This window comes from Chaetomium fimeti, assembly GCF_033439085.1.
Source record: "Chaetomium fimeti strain CBS 168.71 chromosome Unknown B0H64scaffold_3, whole genome shotgun sequence".
Classification (NCBI taxonomy): Eukaryota; Fungi; Ascomycota; class Sordariomycetes; order Sordariales; family Chaetomiaceae; genus Chaetomium; species Chaetomium fimeti.
In genome coordinates this window covers 1,742,827-1,762,593 of record NW_026944331.1, presented here as the reverse complement: position 1 = coordinate 1,762,593, position 19,767 = coordinate 1,742,827, and the positions used below count along the sequence as shown (strand labels likewise).

General features: G+C 56.1%; 8 protein-coding genes across 8 annotated transcripts; 4 read left to right on the top strand and 4 right to left on the bottom strand.

The window, feature by feature from the left end:
• Positions 1-1,035: 1,035 nt before the first annotated feature.
• B0H64DRAFT_440595 (general substrate transporter) lies at positions 1,036-2,628 on the top strand (the record flags this gene model as incomplete). Its single annotated transcript, XM_062806491.1, has 1 exon — positions 1,036-2,628. The coding sequence occupies one exon, from the start codon at positions 1,036-1,038 to the stop codon at positions 2,626-2,628; it is 1,593 nt and encodes a 530-aa protein (XP_062660630.1).
• Positions 2,629-2,790: 162 nt separating this feature from the next.
• Positions 2,791-5,241, bottom strand: B0H64DRAFT_118583 (pyridine nucleotide-disulfide oxidoreductase-like protein). The gene is made up of 3 exons (XM_062797905.1): positions 4,097-5,241; positions 3,721-4,035; positions 2,791-3,655 (listed from the first exon to the last, which is right to left on the bottom strand). Exons 1-3 carry the CDS (start codon positions 5,056-5,058, stop codon positions 2,953-2,955), a joined length of 1,980 nt encoding a protein of 659 aa, XP_062660629.1. The 5' UTR covers positions 5,059-5,241; the 3' UTR covers positions 2,791-2,952.
• A 689-nt stretch (positions 5,242-5,930) lies between these two features.
• Positions 5,931-7,613, top strand: B0H64DRAFT_423409 (putative cyclase-domain-containing protein). Its single transcript, XM_062805606.1, has 3 exons — positions 5,931-6,608; positions 6,664-7,310; positions 7,379-7,613. The coding sequence occupies exons 1-3, from the start codon at positions 6,421-6,423 to the stop codon at positions 7,552-7,554; spliced, it is 1,011 nt and encodes a 336-aa protein (XP_062660628.1). The 5' UTR covers positions 5,931-6,420; the 3' UTR covers positions 7,555-7,613.
• Positions 7,614-10,062: 2,449 nt separating this feature from the next.
• Positions 10,063-11,230, top strand: B0H64DRAFT_372513 (uncharacterized protein; the record flags this gene model as incomplete). Its single annotated transcript, XM_062802229.1, has 3 exons — positions 10,063-10,424; positions 10,481-11,126; positions 11,213-11,230. 3 exons carry the CDS (start codon positions 10,063-10,065, stop codon positions 11,228-11,230), a joined length of 1,026 nt encoding a protein of 341 aa, XP_062660627.1.
• Positions 11,231-11,319: 89 nt separating this feature from the next.
• Positions 11,320-13,387, bottom strand: B0H64DRAFT_118477 (Sodium:dicarboxylate symporter). The gene is made up of 5 exons (XM_062797903.1): positions 12,828-13,387; positions 12,690-12,752; positions 11,892-12,627; positions 11,649-11,823; positions 11,320-11,588 (listed from the first exon to the last, which is right to left on the bottom strand). Exons 1-5 carry the CDS (start codon positions 13,108-13,110, stop codon positions 11,403-11,405), a joined length of 1,443 nt encoding a protein of 480 aa, XP_062660626.1. The 5' UTR covers positions 13,111-13,387; the 3' UTR covers positions 11,320-11,402.
• Positions 13,388-14,767: 1,380 nt separating this feature from the next.
• Positions 14,768-15,971, top strand: B0H64DRAFT_118541 (uncharacterized protein). Its single transcript, XM_062797904.1, has 3 exons — positions 14,768-15,234; positions 15,299-15,630; positions 15,697-15,971. Exons 1-3 carry the CDS (start codon positions 14,881-14,883, stop codon positions 15,800-15,802), a joined length of 792 nt encoding a protein of 263 aa, XP_062660625.1. The 5' UTR covers positions 14,768-14,880; the 3' UTR covers positions 15,803-15,971.
• Positions 15,972-16,145: 174 nt separating this feature from the next.
• Positions 16,146-17,138, bottom strand: B0H64DRAFT_391364 (uncharacterized protein). Its single transcript, XM_062803465.1, has one exon. The coding sequence runs from the start codon at positions 16,741-16,743 to the stop codon at positions 16,228-16,230; it is 516 nt and encodes a 171-aa protein (XP_062660624.1). The 5' UTR covers positions 16,744-17,138; the 3' UTR covers positions 16,146-16,227.
• Positions 17,139-17,773: 635 nt separating this feature from the next.
• B0H64DRAFT_473261 (uncharacterized protein) lies at positions 17,774-19,299 on the bottom strand. The gene is made up of 2 exons (XM_062807982.1): positions 18,866-19,299; positions 17,774-18,800 (listed from the first exon to the last, which is right to left on the bottom strand). The coding sequence occupies exons 1-2, from the start codon at positions 19,179-19,181 to the stop codon at positions 18,052-18,054; spliced, it is 1,065 nt and encodes a 354-aa protein (XP_062660623.1). The 5' UTR covers positions 19,182-19,299; the 3' UTR covers positions 17,774-18,051.
• Between the last annotated feature and the right edge of the window lie 468 nt (positions 19,300-19,767).

The window sequence follows — 19,767 nt, the reverse complement described above, 5'->3', positions numbered from 1 at the left end:
TTCTCCTGTTTCTTTTCTCCTGTTTCTTTTCTCCTGTTTTCTTTCTCCTGTTTCCTTTCTCCTGTTTCTTTTCTCCTGTTTCTTTTCTCTTCTGCTAATCTGTCTCCCGATCATAGAAAACCTTCCGGCGAGGGTCGATGCCAAAAGGTCGAACCCCAACACGTTCCGCATCATGTAACATGGTAAACAATCGAATCCATTACCCGCCCACAGCCGGGGGAATCAGGAAATGGCGAAAGAGCTCTCGTTCGATGATGAGGTTGTGAATCATCATGATTGATTGTTGACGAGTCACCCTGCTTTTTAGTTTCCGTATAAGCCACCCTCCAGGTCGCCAGCAGAACCCGCCTTTTTACTTGGCCCCTCCGCCCGGATCTGGTTTTAATCCGCCACCAGGTTTTGAATTTACTGTCTTCAGTTCCTCTAATTGTCCATTTTCGTCCTAATGGGTTCCCTAGGGTGAATACGGTGATTGGGGGAACAGGTCTAGCACATTGTTCCTCGTTACTACCTCACCTTAACCACGCCCACACCGTAACCTCGGTGTTCGCCCTTCGTCTGATAGTTTGAGTCGAAATAATCGACATCTTCCTGCCCATATTAACGTTCGTTACACGGCGTGCCGGAGAGGACTGGCAATGCCGGGCTTAACCATGTCCTAATGATGTCCCTCCACCTCGCGGCAAGGCCCAACGTTGCATACGGGTATTCTAACCCATGCGAGGGGTATGCGTCCCGCGCAATAATATCCCGGGCGTTTCCAACCATTGATGCAATCTCGCCAATTGAGTGGCCAGACGCGTGGTGAGGGGAATTCGGCATATAGGGTTGGCCTTTGGCTAACAACCCCAATCCTGGTCGGTCGGCTTCGATGGTGAGTTCTAGACCACCTACTTATCTAGACCAGGTCCAGGTACATACCCAGTCGACTCCCCTTCTTCACCATGGCCTTCACGGCTCTATCTCCCCTCCTCCCCCTTAAACCACCCAAAACCACCGCCACCACACCAACAACAACCCCTTCACCACCTCACCATGACCGCCCCAACCCCCACCCCCGCCCCAGCAACGCGCAGCCGCCTCCTCGCCGAGAAGCGCGTAGTGCTCATCTGCTTCCTAATCGCCCTAGGCCAGTTCCAGTACGGGTACGACTCCGCCGCCATCGCCGGCTTCCAGAGCATGCCCGGCTTCCTCGAGGTATACGGCTACGTTGATCCGGCCAACCCGATCGGATTCAACATCAGCACCGACGTGCAGCGGCTGATCCAGTCGCTCATGAACGTGGGCGGATTCCTGGCCGCCGTCGCCATCTACTTCGCCCATACCCGCGTGTCGCGCCGGGTCGGGTTGTGGGTGGGCTGTGGGTTCGCGTTTCTGTCGATTTCGTTGCAGCTGGGGCTGCATAGCCTGGGGGGGCTGTATGCGGGGAGACTGTTGTTGGGGGTGTCGAATGGGTTCTTGGTGCCGTACTGTGTGACGTATATGACCGAGGCGGCGCCGTCGCTGCTGCGCGGGCCGATTGTGGGGATGAGCACCTTTCAGACGTCGCTCGGGGCGTTGTTTGGGATTCTGGTGGATAATTATTGTCAGCCGTACGGGGGTACTGCGTCGTGGAAGATCCCGCTGGGGGTCATGTACATTGTGCCGGCGTTCTTGACGGTGTTGTTGTTGTTTTTGCCGGATACGCCGCGGTTTTATGTCACGCAGGGCCGGGAGGACAAGGCGATGCGGGCTATTCGACGGCTGCGCGGGATTCAGGACGAGGCGATGCTCCGGGCTGAGGTGGAGGACATCAAGAGTGCGTTTCTGATGGAGCAGGAGATACACGCCGGCGTGCATCTGGGCGATATGTTCAGGGGCTCGGACCTTCGGCGGACGATGCTTAGCTATGGGGCGAACATCGCCGGGATCGCCACCGGCGTCACTTTCATGGCCGGGTTCTCGGTGTACCTGTTTGTGCAGGCCAGAGTCGGCTCGCCCTTTGCCTGGGTTATGATATCCTTGGCGATCGCGTTGACGGGCAACATGTTGGCGTTCCCGGCGATGCGTTACTTTGGGCGCCGCGAGCTCCTCGTCGTCACCTCCATCATCTCGTCGGCCATGATGTTCGGCATGGCCATCGTCTACACCGCCTCGGGTGGGCACTCATCTGCCGCGAGCAAAGCCCTCGTTGCCCTGAGTATCGTGTATACTTGGGTGTATGGTGTCGGCCAGGGACCGGTTTTGTGGGCGCTTGGGACGGAGATTCCCTCGCAACGACTGCGCTCGCAGACTGTAGGTACCGCATCGGGGTTGAATTTCATTGTCGGTTGGTTAGTGTCCTTCTTTACACCGTACTTCATCAACCCGGACCAACTGGGCTGGGGGCCAAAGTACGGGTACATTTGGGGCGGGAGCAACTTGATCCTGGCTGTGTGGGCGTTTCTCTTCGTTCCCGAGACGAAGGGTAGGAGTCTGGAGCAACTCGACGAGCTATTTGAAAAGAGGGTGGCGGCGCGGAAGTTTTCATCTTTCATGCCGGAGCGGCAGCTGGTCGATGACCACGTTGGCGATGCGATTCACAAGAGGAACCGGGGCGTCGAAGATCAGGCCATTGTTGTTGAGACGGAAGATTTGGAGAAAAGGTGAAGGAAGGGGGGCGAGGGGTGGTTGAATCAACCATGTATTTATTCGAGGTCACAGTTCATAAATTATTGTATTAGCTGTGGTGGGTTGTTTATTATCAACTCATCGATGGCGCAGAACCTGCGTTGGTGGTTGAGGGACTGAGACTCTCGCAGAGCAACCGGGCTCGCATTTCTCAACCAAGGATTTCTTCCGACTTTCAAAAAGTCCCCCAAAGCTTTTGCGTTGTCCCTCGAGAATTTGATGTATTTATCTATTTTATGAAATCGGGAAAAACCAACGCACAATGCTGCAGGCTCAAACAGCAAAGTGTCGCCCAGAACCGGCCTAAGCCGTCCTCGCTACAACATCGATTCCCTTGAGCTGCCCGTCGGCACGATACTCCTCCAACGCCTCTATGAAAGTGACGATACCCTGCGTCCAGTTACCTGCCCTGGCATTCTTGGCCATCTCCATCGGATCCTCGGGCTGCTTCAGAGCCTCGCCCTCGGCTGTGATGTAGCCCGGTGTGCATACCATGACACTCGCGAACCAGGGCGCACGCTTCATGATCTCGAGGGCCCACGCCTCCTCAGCCTCGCTCGTCACTTCGATGATGGCACTGCCACCGGCCTTGGCTTCGGCTTGCTCGATGATATGGACAGCGTGTTGGCTGCCGACGTCGAGGGTGAAGACGTTGTTGGCCGAGTGGCTGGACTGGGAAAGGGGCGCAAAGAAGAGGTTGGGGAACCCGTTCGAGGACGCGCCGTGGAGCGTGGAGGCGCCCTGGCTCTTCCACTTCTCATCCAGAGACCGGCCGCCGCGGCCGTAGACGTCGATGCCGGTGCGCATCGCCGGGCTGCCGCCGCCAATGCTCGGAGTCACGTAACCCGTGCTCAGGATGAGAATGTCGAGAGGATATTCCTTTCCGGCAACCACCAACCCGTTGGCGGTCGCGGAGTCGACACCCTTGCCGTCGGTGTCGACAAGGTGCACGTTCGGCTGGTTGAAGGCTTGGAGGTATTCGTCGCTAAAGGTCGCCCGCTTGCACCTAGACTTCCGGTTAGCTGTGTTCTTTTATCGGCCCTCGTATTCATCACAAACGGCCACACTTACCACGTTGGGTACCACGCCTTGAGCTTGGCGGCTGTCTCGGGATCCTTGACGATCTCATCGGTGCGCGCTCTCACTGCCTCAGAGTGAGGTGCGTCGAGCTTGTACAGACGCCCGATGTGCTCCGCAATCTTCTCCGGCGTAGGCTCGACAAGGGGGTATCTGGGAGAGCCGAGGAGGGCGGAGAAGCCGGGCATCTCAGTCCATCCGTCCGCGACCATGTTCTCCTGGCCCTCCTGGACATTGTCGGTCACATATGTCTCAAAATTCAGCCGCCGCTCCCGTTGCCAACCCTTCTTCCTGGCAATCTTTGTCTTCCTGTGCGCCTGAGATTAGCTACCCGGTAACTCAACGAAGCTCTGGGGACTAGTTAACTCACCACTCCTCGGGGTCAGTCTCACGCTGACCACGCCACCAGACGCCAGACGGCGTGCGCTGGAACACATACAGCTCCTTAGCGTACTTGGCGAGCCTGGGGACCGCCTGAATCGCGGTTGCGCCCGTGCCGATAACGCCCACGCGCTTGCCCTCGAGGCCCGTCAGAGTGGCATCCTGTGGGGTCCCGCCGGTGGCCTTGTAGTCCCAGCGCGCCGTGTGGAACAGGGGCCCGGAGAAGGTCTCGAGTTCGGGAATCTTGGGGACATGCGGGTTCGTGAGCACGCCAGACGCAATAATGACATACTGGCCCTGAAGCGTCAGGTCGCGGTTCTGCTCGCCAGGCCCACGCCCCTCGGTGACTTCGACATTCCACAACTGAGTGGCGTCGTCCCACCGAGCGGTCTTCACGTTCGTTCGGAAAAGCGCCTTGTCGTGCAGCTTCCATTGCGTGGCAATACGGTCGGCATGTTCCAGCAGCTCGGAGCCGGATACGTACTTCTTAGTCGGGATGTACCCGGTCTCTTCGAGCAGCGGCATGTAGCTGTAGCTCTCGATGTCGCAGTGCAGGCCGGGATAGCGGTTCCACCACCAAGTGCCGCCGAAGCCGCCGCTGGCGTCGATGAGGCGGATATCGTCGGGCCCGCTCGCGAGGCCGGCTTCGATCAAGCGAACGGCGTACATCATGCCGGCGTATCCGGCGCCGAGGATCACAAACTTGTATTTAGAGCCGTCCTTGACGGGCGGCTTCGCATTCAAGGCAACGTGGTCAACCCAAGGGTCTTCGGCGAGCGCGCGGAACCGCTCGCTGCCGGCGTCCTTGAGGCGAACGAACTGGTCGAGGCCCTCTGGGCGGAAACGTTTGGCCACTTCGGCCGTGTACTTTTGGGACAGCTCATAGACCTTGAGGTCTTCGGCGCTTGGGGCAGCGTTAGCCCCGTTCGCGGTTTCAGCGGATGTTGTCATTTTGAGCGTCTTGTTCACGGTGGGATGTTGTTGATTAGAGGTTTGAACTACCTATACTAAGAGGCGGGAACGATGAGAGCTTTATATGCTTCTCCTTTACTGCAGTTGTGCCAGGCTCGCCTGACAAACTTGCTCGAAAGCCCGGGCCCGTGAGGTGATTTCGGGCTCGGTTTCTGATGCAGGTTGGGAGCCCGACCACCAACGGCATGATGGCCAGCCAAAGATGATCGACGAAAGGTAGAAAGCGAAAACGAATGTCACCGTCGCATTCGCATTCGTTTATTTTTTGCTGTGCAGGCGCTAAGGCCAAACCGGAGAACCCGGGGAGGGGAGGGGGGGAAACCAACCGCTTCACTGGCCTAGAAAACAACGTTTTGAGGAGCTTTGCAGGCCCAACTTGGCACAGACACCCCGTGGGATATCAGATTGCCCGTGCTCTTAGGACGAACGACGGTGGCAATGTGGCGTGTGGGGAAGTGATGATGACTGTACTATGGAGGTCTTTGGTGGATTGTAATAACGGAGGGGTAAAGGAGGCGGATCGATGCAGTTGAGTTCCCCGCCCCTACATAGTAGGTACTTGAGACGGGACGGGAATCAAGCAGGCAGGCAGGATTGATAACGTGCCGCGGAATGCATGCGTGCGACGGAGTACTGTATACAGCTTTGTGTACCTAGGTACCTGCCGGATTCAGGTACAGCATGTAGAAGTATGGGAAGTATGGGAAGTATGGGAGGTTGGGAAAGAAGGCATTCTGTTGGCAGCAGCAGTATGTGATTTCCCAAGTTGGGAATCACGAAATGGTGGATACTGGAATACTAGGATAGCTCGAAAGGAGACGCATCTTTAACATGCACGTCCATCTGACCTCCCTCCACTCAGGAGCTTGATTCCACGAAATTCTCCAGCAGGCGCACCAAGCGCGATGGTTCCGGGGGGCGCTTGGCTCTACGGCATTGGACTCTCGGCTTTGGCTCTGCATTAGGGCGGCCAACTTTAATGCGCCGGACCGCCGGTTGAAGGCCAGCACTCGACCTCCACTTAGCTAGCGGCTGACAGCATGACGGCCTTGGGACTGAAGAGGACTCCGCTAACTAGGGGTCATTGTCCGAGCGGTCCCTCCGTCTGAAAGAGGGGACTTGGGATGCCCAGTCACGGAGGCTCGGGGGCCTCCACAATGAAGTCACAGCCCCTGTTCACAGAGTCACACTGGCTCAAGCCGCCCCCTCAGGTTCATTCACCGCCCCGATCCTGCGGGGGCGAACCAATATATTATCTCAGGCAAGAAGCCCTCCCTAGTGTGCTAGTAACCACATAACCACACTCTTTGAGGTCGACCCGAAACCCCGATACCGTTCGCTATGGACCCAAGTTCAGTCCCAGACTTTGACGATCTGCCCAAGGTCGATGGGCAGCCTCAGGGCTGCGCTTGGGGCGTATTTGACAAAGACGGCAAGAAAGATGTGTTTGGCACTCTGAACTTCATCACGCCCAAGATCGTGGCTGAGGCTGCTGCTGAGGTCAAGGATGGCGTCTCAATTTCCCTCAAGTAGGTTGATTCCGTTGCGGCAGGGGACGATTGCAATGAAGCTGACGACATATAGCTGGCCATTGAACGGCATCAAGTTCCCAGTGGCGGGTCGCAAGCCGCCGGTACATCGCCCGCACCGCCTGAGAGATCTAGACATGGACTGCGAAGGCTGGGATGACGAGCTCGAGTTTAATACCCAGTTCGGCAGCCAGTGGGACAGCCTCTGCCACATCACCACCGACGGCACCACATACAATGGCCAAAAGCCAACGGCGGAAGGCCTCTCGGTGCAATCCACGGCCGAGAATCCCCTCCCGACCATCGAGCACTGGCACTCGCGCGGCGCCCTCGCCGGACGTGGTGTCCTGATCGACTGGAAGCGGTACCACGAGGAGACGACGGGCGAGCCATACCACCCGCTCGACGGGTACCGTATCACGGCTGAGGATATTGAGAAGGTGGCCAAGCACCAAGGCGTCGAGTTCAAGCACGGTGATATTCTCATTATCCGGACCGGATACACCCAGATGCTGGAGGCCCCGACGCCCGAGGACTTTGCCAAGTTTCAGGCCGGTACCATGTCGGGTCTCCACGGGCACGCGGATACGGCGCGCTGGGTGTGGAATCACCGCTTTGCGGCTGTGGCGGGCGATGCCCACGCGTTTGAGGCGCTTCCGGCGCTGAAGCCCGATGGAACGCCGGGCGGTGTTTCGGACCTGGGTGAGTTTCCCCGGAGCAGTAGCCGAACTATGAAAAGTATAGGCGAATAGTGCTAACAACCAGCCTAGTTCTACATCCCTGGTTTCTCAACCAGTTCGGCATGTCTATCGGCGAGCTGTGGGACCTCAAAGCGCTGGGCGAATACGCCAAAAAGACGGGGAGATACAGCTTCTTGTTGACTTCGGCGCCCCTGAACCACCCCGGGCTGGTCGCCTCGCCGCCCAACGCGATTGCTTTGTTCTAAGCCACAACCGGCAGGCAAATTAACCGAGCCATAGAAATGTTTGATTTTTGAGTTTTTAAGTGCTGAAGCCTATTTATATCCCTGTGTGTGAAACATCTGTCTCTACCAACACCACTAGACCATCCTGGAACAAACAAGGTATAAAGAAAAGGCGACCTTGGATGTTGATAACATAGCCGCGTGACCACTGAACACAGATTTATTTAATAAGTAGACCAGAGTAATGACGAGGCGGTTTGTACAGCTATATAATACACGCCCCAGAAACACCAGACACCAGATATACCTCGACTGTAGTACCACACCATCCGCCAACCAACACCGGGTTCGTCTGTCTCACCATGGCCCCTACCCATTTCAAGGCTATGAGCTTGATGACGATGACGTTCATGGTAGCAGCAGCTCTACCGATCCCGGAGGAACAGGCAGCTCTATCAACCCGAGAGGAACAGGCAGACGATGGGCCCAGCCCCGAATTTCTCACGACGTTCGTTAGCGTTCTCGGTGCTGCGACGGCTGTCGTACTATTTTTCGCCCTTTTAGATATTCTTATGCTACGTGGCTGTCTGCAAAAGGGCTGCCCCAAATGGAAAGAGGAAAGACGGAAGGCCAAGAGACAGAAGCGTCAAGCTGAGCAGGCGGAAGGCAACACCGAAACCAAGACTGAAACCACTTGGGCAGCCAGGTTCGGGCTCACCAAGGTCTGGCGCATCTTGTCACGACGTGGAAACGAAACCCCCCCTCCACAACCAACGCCTCTCTGCCCCCTCCAGAAGACTGAGAATCCCCTACCAACCGCCCCGCCACCCGCGTTGACTCCGCCTGACTATGCCTCGTCTAACGCCCAGTATACACCTCCCCCATACTCTCCGTCCACATCCCCACCATACAGTCACGGGCCACGGACATGAACGTCCTGCTATTCAGCTGGCCGCCCTGATGACGCCCCGGGTAGGGACGCTGACGCGACGGATGGTGAGCTGCGGAGTAGGCAAAGATGAGGTGGTTCTAGGTGGCGTTGGTGGTGTCAGTGTGAGTCTGTAGCTATTAACAGGATGGCCGAGTACTCTGAGGTGTGCGATTTCCTTGTCACAATCATCTATTCTTCGGTACAAGCCCGCTATCAGGATCAATAAATACATTCACACTTTCCCGACGTCGTGCACCAACCACCGCTTTCTTCTAATAACCACAACGTCTTGAATTCTAGGTCGAAATACGAGATTGTAGGATAGAATTGACGCTTGATGTTCAAGCTCTCTGGGGAGTCCAAAAGCAACCTAGGTACCCATACCAAAAAGGGCTTCGGCTATTATAGCTTGAAAGTCCACCTACGTAACTGAGTCTCGTGACAGGTTCTCGCAGCCAACTTCCGGTGCAGCTTGTCCACCATCTCCGGTAGTTCTGAAAGCTTCGACGGCGGTAGAGTAGTCATATAAAATATATACTGTAGTGAACCCCAAGGACTATGGCCCTATGCTTTCTAAGAACAACGGGTCGAGTAGAGTAAAGGTGGCCGATGCCCTGACGGTTGTGTGGGAGACGGTGCTGGAGGGTCTTATCGACGAGCTAGTTGTGTCGACGCCCAGTCTGAGAGGGGAAGGAGAAGCAGAGAAACAAGGCTCGCAGCGGTAGCCACGCAACGAAAGCGCACCCGGCCCCCGAGAGGGGTGCAAGTTGCAACGATACCTAGCTTTTCATGCTTTCAACATGGATGATGATCGGTAGCGAGTGTAGAAGGATGCTCGCATGGCAAGCTGCGCCTCCTCGAGGCGAGAAAATCAGACGGTGGAGAGGAAACAAGTTGGCGAAGACGGGCTGCGAGCGCCCTGCTTTGAGCGCAAGTTTCAGAACAATGAAAGGTGAGCATGAGGTCTCATCTCTCATTGTGAACCAACCGCATACTGACAAATGACAGCCGCAACCTCGGCGTGCCCAGTTAACCGCCCGCGCAAGTGATTGGGCAAGTTTGACGAGGGTGTCCACGCTACCAAATCCGATTGGCAACAGAACCCCCTGATCGAGCCCCCTGTCGACCCACCACGCGACATGGCTGCTGTGTAGCCGGCCCAGGACCCAAGACCATGCTGCTGGTATCAGACGACAGCAAGAGGCGTGTGCAATCCAGTGTCGACTCCTTGACTTGTGTGACGATGGGCCGAGGTAGGTATTTGGTGATAGGGCTAACTTGGTTAAACCTCGATGAGCGCATTCATCCCCCGAACGCGGTGATCTGCCCATCACCGTTCGACCTCTCAGCCCGAGCTAAATTAGGCGCGCTCAGTCCCCAATGTGGACCCTGTTCAGGGATGAGAGAAAAAAAAGAGAGGAAATCTGGGGGCCAAAAGGTAAAAACGGGCCTGGAAGACGCGGTCGTGGGGGCTGAAGAGGAATAAATAAGTCGACACCCCCCCGGTTTGCCAGAGTGGACAAACCCGAACCTCTTCCGAATCCCGTCATACTGTTCGGTGCGCCTTCATAGCCGGCCTTTCTTTTCCCGCCAGCACAATGCCCGTCACTGGCGCATCCGGCACATGGCTTGGGCCGTTGACCACGGCCTGGTCCATCCCCGATAGCTGCAGCCTCCATGTCGTCGGCTGCGAAACTTGCGACGGGGCGTTCAGGGGACAACAATGCGCAATAAAGGACGAGAAAGCGGCTCCAATGGACAATACGAGCTGTTGGCCTCCTGTCAGACGAGGGGCCGGGACACCAGCCGCCCCTTTCGCGGGATGGGGCTTCTACTCCCCCGGTCTGGCGTGTCCGACAGGCTATACATCGGCCTGCACGGCGGAATATGGCAGGCGACAGGACTGGGACCTGCAGTTCACCTTGGTAGAAGGCGAGACGGCAGTTGGGTGTTGCCCCACGTATGTACCATGATGCTCTGCTAGGCACTTTTCGTCGGCACTGACAGCAGTCGTAGTGGCTTCAAGTGCACGAACCTCAACGGCAACACGTGTATAGCGACGGAAACCGGCGTGACGGTCAGCACCGCCAGGTGTTCCGGGACAGACATGGTCAACTTCGGCACGAGCACCTACCCGGTCTTTGTCGACTTTACGACAACCGTGACCGAAGACACCGAGACCGGCGGACGAGGCACGACCGCGCTGCCGACCACGGCGCAGGTGGTTTTGCTAGCCCAGATGTTTCAGCTGAATTATCAGTCGTCAGATCTCGCACTGGCATCCAGCACAACACCGCCCACGACACAATCCTCGGCCTCGGAGACCGCATTCTCGAGCGCTTCGGAGTCGGCCGACTCGGGCTCTGCCTCCGACTCCTCCCCACCAGCCGCGGAAGAAGGCGGGCTTTCAACGGGCGCGGTAGTTGGAATCGCCGTCGGTGCGGCGCTGGCGGGCATCCTGCTGGGCGTGCTGGCGATAATAATGTGTATGAGGAATAGGAAGAGGAAGAGAGCGGAGGGGGCAGCGTGGCAGGACACGCAAGCGGCGGAACAATCGCACGACGACTACAAGTACACGGTGGAAATGCCGCCCGGCGCGGACCAGCAGGGCTATTCCGGGGTGGCGAACCAACCGCACTACCAACCGCAGTACGCCGAGATGGTGGGTCAGCCGGGTTATGTGAACGAGCTTGGGGTGACGAACTCGCCGGTTGAGTTGCCAACCGGAACCGGTTACGTGGCTCACAGTCCAACCCGGGGGTATAATGACTGAAATACAACCTCACGGCGGAATGGAACGCACATTGCATGGACACACCAAGTCTCTCTCGGCCTCGGCCGACGCCCCCGACGTGACACCATGTCTCGTAAACACGCTTGAAATTTGATCCAACAGTAGCTACAAGTCCGAGATATTCCATCGTCATGTTTGGGTCCCTCAAACTCTCTGGGAGTTGTCGTCGACCCGGCCCACGACGTGCTCCTCATCCGCGGGCGTCATGGCAGTGGGGTCATCCTTGATTCCGGTAAGCGATTGGAGGACCCTGGCAGCGTACATGTCACCCGAGACGTTGACGGCTGTCCGGAAGCGGTCCAAGAACCAGTCGATGCTGATGATGATGGCCTGGGTCGGGGGTTAGCTGGATCCGATATGAGGGGCAGACAGCAGGAGAATAACACGTACGTACATGCCCGTGATGGGCACATTGACGCTCTGGGCGATCATGACGGTCAAGACCAGGGAAGAGCTGGGAATCGGGGTGGTGCCGATACTGGCGAGCGTGGAAAGCAGGCAGATAATGACGTAGTCAACCGGCGTGAGCTTGATTCCCTGCGTTACCGCGAGGAAAACGACGCATCTAGATTTCCGTTAGCTTTCTCGCCTCGAAACCCGGGACGCAATATGAAAGGCTAGAGTCCAACGTACAGTGGGAAGTAGATAGCGGTGCCATCCATGTTGACCAAGCAGCCAAGCGGGACGCTGAACTTGGTGATGGCGAGGGGCACACCTTGGGCCGTGACACACTTCATCGACAAGGGGAGCGTGGCCGCAGACGATGCCGAACCCCACGCCGTGATCCACGCCCTCGAGCACTTAAACCAGTAGAGGTAGGGATTCCTCCTTGTGATGGCGAAGAATATTATGGGAAGCACGATGAACAGATGGATCGCCATGTTGGTGACGCCTCCGCCGATGAGAATGCCGAGGTTGAAGCCGATTTCGCTAATGTTGAGCTTGAAGAGGTTCGGCAAGATCAGGAAGAAAACACCGATGGGAGCAAGCTTGATAAGGACGGTGATGATCTTGGTGATCATGACTTCCACTTCTTCCAAGACGCGAATGATTGCCGACCCTGGCTGGAGCAGGTAACCGACAACGATAGCGGTGATGAGGACGGCAAGCAGGCTGTCGGTGGCCAGGGCGTTAACGATGTTGTCCGGGATGAACGAGTCGAACATCTGAGAGACAACGTCTGCGATTGCGAGCTCTTCGCGGTCCGCAATCGTCTTGGCGTCTTCCTCGGACACTGCCAGGCTCTCGCCGCTAACCACTTGCATCAACCGGCCCCAGACGAGGTCCGTCAGGATGGTGCTGATGACAATGGCCAGGAGCGTGGTGAGAACATAGTAACCGACAGTCCAGCGGGCAAGGATCTTTCCACCTAGTTGACCCAGGATGTCAGCCGTTAACTGCCTCTTCCATCGATTACTTGCAGGTACTTACCACCCGTCATCACACGGAGGCGCTGGACAGCCAGAATCATAGCCGTGACAATCAAGGGCAAGACTAAAATGGGGGGAAAACCGTCAGCTGAAACCGTCCCTGCCATTGCGCTGCATCATTGCGTCACTCGCCACGTACCAACAGCCTTCAAAGCCCGCAGCCAGAGTCTGCCCGGAATGGCGACGATGGTGGTCGCTGCCGCCGGAATATCGTCAACGGTCGAACTCACGGCGAGGCCGATGCCGACACCGAGGGCGGCGGCAATGACGATTTGCGTGGCCGAGCCCGCTTCGCGGATCGAGTTCCACCATGGCTTCTTCTTGGTCTCGAGTTCAGCCGTCTCGGGCGGGGAGCTCGTGGACGTGGTCGTGCGGCGCACGTCCGAGTCGTCGTTGATCGCGTCCGTCTTTTCCGCTGACATTTTGCCGGTGGTGATGAAGCTCTCGCGACACCAGACGTACGTGGTGGTGAGTCGTCGTCGTCGTCGTCGAAGGGGATTCAGTGCACGCGACCGAGTGGAAGAGGACCGGATGAGGCTCGCATCGCACCAAGTGAGGAGGGTGGGTTCAGATTATTATGCTTCGGCCCGACCTTGATTGCGCCCCCGTTGGTAGCCATCTTGCATTGCGCCCTCGCCACGAGTGGTCAGAGATACTCACCACCAAGACCGGGGGTGGGCGTTTTCCACCTGCCCCATCCGGTTACATCAAGGGCAACTGGACTGCCATGGCCTGCCGAAGGGACGACCAATCCTCGAGGATTTTATCGCCGCTGCCCCAGTGCCAAGTGACAGTGTTAGGAAGGTCCAGGGAAAATCCCCAGAATCCAGGAAGGAAACCGAGACTTGGCGCCTCTCAGGCCTGGCCAAGCTCGCCAAGCGGACCAAGGGGGGTGCTTACCCGCCCCAGATTCCGTGCTCTGAGCCGACGCTGCTCGCACTGCTGGGTCGCTCGAGGTCCGTCATAATCCCTGTCTCTAACCGGCCAAATCTCGAAGCGTCACCGAGCAGAACAATCTCCATCTTCTTGGCCCGAGAATCCTGTCTGAGAAACTGACCGATTGTGGGGAACCTGGCACGCCTGATGAGATAAAAGTGAGCCAAGGAACGTTTAAGGTAGTGGAGAATGTCTCTGAGCCTCCTCCACGTTTTGCAGGCGCAGATCCGACCCGTATCATCGGGCACTCCTCTTGATGATAAGCACGGCCGGATCCCGGAGTTGGCACCACTTTAATGCCCGCCCGACAGCCTTGGCCCCAACAACGCGAGGTCCGAAATCCACAGAGCCTTATCGTCTGTCGGTGAAGGATTCGGGCTCGCTTACACCACGAGATACTCGGAAGACACCGCCCTCTTCTCTGCGCTCTGTTGGCACAAGACAAGACAAGTTCAAGAGGAGGCAAGATGCGGGGAGGTGGGGCTCTCGGACTGCTTGCTGCACGCAGTCTCGGTCTGGCTCCCGAATTCGAAATGCAGAGCCCTAACCCTTTAGCCCACGCCTGGTTTGGAATGACTTCGTTGGCATCCAGCTCTCCAAGGTTGATATCATGATACCCTCCCACTGCCATGCGTTGCGGCGTATGGATGCAGCAATCCTGTCACCTGGGGGGGCTGGAAACCTGGCACGACTGGGGCAGCGCCCTGTGTTGAAATCGGGCTCTCGGCTGCGGGGCGCGTGGGTTAGGGTACCTCGTCAGATGGTTGAGAGTGCCGTGCTCTGCGACATCACTGCGTCACCCGGTCAGACAAAAATGAACATGGATAATACCACGTATTGTGGGCGCGTGCAGCCATGTTTACAGCGCTTCTGCTGAAGAAATTCAGCTCTGCGATATCTTTGGCGGCGTTTTTGCTTGATTTGATGGGTCTGGGTGAAGAGAAAGGACGGTGTGTGCCCCACCTTCCTTTCGCGACCTCCATCCGCCCCTCAGCTGCTGCCTGGAACAGCCCTCGAGAGAAGCGCTGAATTAGGGGCTGAAAACCTGAATCGGCCCCCACCAACGCCGCCTCCGGGCTCTCGCGACGTCGATGCCGATCGGTTCGGCGTCGGGGATTCGGAAATACTCGACGGCCCTCGAGTCGAGGATGATATCTATCAAAGAGGTTTTCTTTTATTGAACATCCCCAAAACAATCATCCATGTGATACTTAGTTCATAGTCTCTCCAACCCCGTTTCACGTGCACACAACACCATGACATCCAAACCAATCCCTCCTCTCACCCTCCACCGCGGCTTCCCGGCCCGGGGCAGCTACGTCCCCTCGCCCTTCGTGAACAAGCTCGAGACGCGCCTGCGCATCGGCGGAGTGCCGTACAAGGTCGGCGCTGGCTCCGTGTTCAAGGCGCCCCGCGGCAAGATCCCTTACATCGATGTGGAAAGGGCGCCGGGTGCAACACCCGAGCAGCTGGCCGACTCGACGCTTATCACGCGCAGGTTGGTCGAGGAAGGCTACATCGCGGACCTGAACGCGGGCCTGACGCCGGCCGAGAGGGCAACGGACTTGGCGGTGCGCGCGTTGTTGGAGGATAAGCTGTACTTTTATCAGGTGGGATTAGCGACGGTAGTGTGGAAGAGAGTGAAAAGACCCCAAGGGCTAACCTCTGCCGCAGGTTCGCGAGCGGTGGATTGACAACTACTACGTGATGCGGGATAACGCCCTCAGCGCCATGCCCTTTTTTATTAGGTTCTTCATCGGCATGTTTGCCTACCGTTCCGTCAAGGCCAGGCTCATAGGTCAGGGCGTGCTTCGGTTTACCGACGATGAGGCCAAGGACGCGAGGGTCGAGGTTTGGGAGAGTGTGAACGCGCTGTTGGTCGACTCACGCAATAAGGCTCACGAGGCTGGCCGGGACGGCCCTTTCTGGATTCTCGGCGGCATCTCCCCAACGGAGGCTGATGCGACCGTGTTTGGGTTCGTCGGCGCGGCTCTAGATTGTGCCCAGTACGTTTCCCCGGAAATGAGATGACAGCTCTAAAACAATGCAAAGAGGCATGCTGACCGTCCCAGGGCACCGACCACAGAACAGATCGTTCGTGGCTTTCCCGTCATTATGGATTACGCGAGGAGGATCCACGATCAGTACTTTAGTGATTATAAGCTCTGGAAGGAATAGTGAAAGTAGTGGTCAATATTGGAAGGTGTGCGATAGCTTAAGGATCCATGATCCATGTCTAGTCAATACTACCCAGATTAGAGTGTAGATGAGGTAGTTAGTAAAGATCCGGCGGTTAGAGCAGGACTAACTCCAACGCAAGAGACATATTAGTTATTAGTTGTCTTCGTCTTCCGCCTTTATATGTAATGTGACATATTGGCGAATTTCAGTCGCCAGCAATCATCCTCATGTGGCATACCTAGTTCGTAGTCTAATATCCAAGCCACCGTTTTCACATCAAGCTTGTCTCATTGTACGTAGAAGAGGAAGCGGTGGGGGGGTCCCAACTTGGACGACCAGATTCAGAAACGGGTGTCATTCAGCAATGGCTGACAATCTATAGCCTAAATCAAATATCATTGTTTTCCAGATCAAGACACGTTCTACTTCGTCACTTTCCCATTACCTAGACCATCCCCATCATCGGCAGTCCCCTTGTTACCGGCAGCCCCATTTCCACCCCCACCCTTCTTCAACGACTTTACCACCATCGGACATCTCTTCTTCCCCCGAAATATCACCTCATACTTCCCCGTCGCATCATACTCCACTTCCGCCCTGTTCTCCAATCTCTTCTTCTCACTATAGTTCACGTGACAAATCCTAGCAGCTGTCACCGTACTACCCCCGAGTCCTCCGTTCTTGCTGCTGTCCCAGGTGGTGAGCGTCGTCTCCAGCACCTCGGGCAGCGACTCGATCCCCACGAGGCGTTGCAGGGCTTCGGGCGACGGTACGGGGCCGTCCGGACTCAGGACGACGGGGATGCGGACCTCGGTACGTTTGAATGTGCCGTCGGCCATAGCCTTGCGCGCGGCCGCCCATCGCGCCGCTCGCCATGCGTCGTCATCCTCCTCCTCTTGTTGGGCCTTGCTGGCGATCGCGCGTTGAAGAGCAGACATTTTGCTTTGTTTGTGAGAGGCGACGTGAAGATGATTGTGGGAAAGCAAGGAAGGGAATGATTGCGACGGTGTGGTTTTGCGATTCGAGGATGGCGGGCAGGCAGCTTGCTTGCTTGCTTGCTTGCTTGCTTGCTTGTTCAGAGGCAAAGGCGCGTGGCGCAGTGTGGTGTTTTTGTCGGCTTTATGTCGTCGGGAGCCTGGTAGGTATATAGGTCCACTTGTGCAGCAGGGGGCTCATTCGGGTTGGAAAGAATCGAAAAGTGCTGGAATTCTGGACTGTTCAGTGTGTTTGCTTATAGCCCTATGTAGGTAGATACCTATCTGCCGTGGTTACTTCTCGTTAAATATTTTCCTCTGCTCCCAAGTCAAAACACAGCCGGCCCCATATATGGCCCGCGGCCCGAGCCGCACTGTGGTCAAGGCAGGCCGTCACCAACACTTCGCCACCCCCTACTATGTACATACGTGGTAGGGAGATAGTTGCACCGAATGGCTAACCAACCAAATGTCCAACTGTCTCCGGTGAGTCCAATCAAAAGGTAGATCACCCACAGGGGCACTTCTTCTGAAACATTCGGTGCAGAAGATCAGAGACATCTGGCCGCGCTAGTTTCAAAAGCCGCCGTGATGGCTGCGAGACATACCTAAAATTAGCATGCATCGTTCAAGATGAGGCCCAGAGGAGGTGGGTAAATGTGGCCGTAGATAGCGCAAAACACCAACACTTTAGTCCGTGCCACATCTTGGAGCTGGTATCGAGCAACCAAGCCGAGGGTGGGCAATGGCCATGGCCAGTCAGTCAGCCTGTCAGGCCAGTTTGACCTCTCTATTCTCGCCCCACGGTTGGGAGGCCGAAACGAAGAAGGCTGCGCCTTCTAGAGTGGGCAGACGGGGCAGGGGCACTTTGGATTGGAAGATCAGGAGCGACTGGAGTCTCCTTGTGGCGTCTCATATAGATAAACTAGGGCAATGGAAGCTTCGAGTCCTCGGCTGGAGGAATATAACGAAAGTCATCCTGAAGCCCAAGGAAACTCTATTTACTCCATTTCCTTTTCTTTTACCCTCTTTTTTTCATTTGACTTAGTCTTCTCCATCTCTTTTCATTTGTTCTTTTTGCTTGATTTCTTGCTTTCCTTCAGTTTCGAGTTCGGCCTTTTTTGGCCAGAGGGTGCTAATCAACATGGAAGCCATCACCGCCATCCCAACCTCGAAAGTAAAAGTCGACGGCACCGGCTAATGAACGCCGACTTTTCCAACCCACCCTTATCAACCCGAGCCTCGGCCTTTTCCTCAATTCCGCTCGGCTTCTTAGCTTTCGCCCAGCTTGCGCTTCACCCCCTCCCAATCGAAATGTTCGAGCGGCATCGCCGACGAGGTGTTTTCGGTCAGCTCACGGGTATCCAGAAGGTGTTCCCAACCAAGGAGCTCAAGTCCACTCGAGACAAAGGATTGGAGCTCGCCAACGGTGGCGCTCCTTTTGTTCAACAGCCACGGAGCCTGCCAGTCTGATTGGGTGCCGGCACAAACGAAGGCGACGGCGAAGGTAGCCCATTTCTGTGCGGCCGCAGCTGTCTTGACACCAGGGGGTCGTCGGAACTCGACAGTTTCAGATTTGTGGAGGGATGCAAGATTCCATGACACCTCGCGGACCTGTCCCCAAGTGAGGAGAACGTTGGTCATCTCGATCTTGTCAAAAACCGCAAATAGCGGTTTCCAGGCTTTCGAAGGGACCTCGTCGAATGCTTTTTTCAGCGCCGGCTGTGCTTTGTCTGCGGGCCCAGGGCCATCGTGGAAGTTGGATCTAGCCCAAGGGTTCTTCTTGCGCTCCGCAGGCATGATCTTCGTGATAGCGTCGTCGAAAACTCCCGTCGCCTTCATAAAGTTGCGCAAAGACGTCACATTCCACTTCGGCCCCGGGGCAACGTGGACATGCATAGAGCAGCCTTTGGTCAACAAGACATCGAAGTTGGTCAACACAACCTGGAACACGTTTTCGAGATCATCGGCCCAGTTCTCTTCATCGGTCGACATGATTTTAGAGACCAATTTAATGGCCCCTATTCACCGACATTAGTGTCCGTTAGATGATCATTGTAGCGGGTGTTTTGCGAGCCGAACTTACAGTAACCGCCCCCTCTCTCGTCCGCAACTTCACTGAGGCTACCCTCCTCCTTGACGTACCACGTTTCGTAGCTGGCACCATCGATTTTGGCTTCAACATCGCAGACGGTCAAGGCTGCCGCCAAAGCCTTACGTATTTCTGTCCGATTTCTCTCTGCCTTTTTCTTGTCCGCATCATGGCCTGGTTTGAGAGCTGGATCAAAGCCCGACGCCTTGAGGTCCCTGTACAGTTTAGTATTGCCCTCTTTAGGCTTGACCAGGAGCTCGATCTCGACCTCGAAGTTGAAATGGGGTCGGACGGTAGCGGTAGTGGACATGTCGAGGATGGTAGTGTTGCTACTGGCTATGGCCCATGGGATGTAGAACTTTCAGACGAAACGTGCCAAACTTGTTGGAGGGATTCTGGTATGGTCGAGATCGATGTAAAGAGTTGTGTGTCATCTGAATTCTCATGTTTTACAGGTGGGGAGTTGCCCGCCTATCTCTATATATCTCTATATACCATACTAGCGAACGGTCTTTTCATACGGGTAGTGCGTTGCCACTTTGCAGTGCGTTCCAGGGGTCCGCACTAACAATTTGGTAGCGTGTAAGCTTACTCTTGCGGCATTCTTTAACAATTGCAGGTTACATGCCGTTACTATTTCTCTATTGGTACAAAAGATCTTGGCTCCTTCGGTACGTGATCCAATTGAACAGGTTGACGAATGGAGGGAGAAGTTCGATATTCAGTTTTTTTTGTTTTCTTTTCTTCCTTCCATTCCAGTCCATAACTCTACCTACCAAACCTAACCACCAGTTGCATTGCGATCCGGGGAGCCGGTCGCGATCTAGGGTACAATTCGAACCTACCTAGGTAGTATACCCAGTGGAAGCCAGGGCATAGGGTATAGTTAGAAGCCA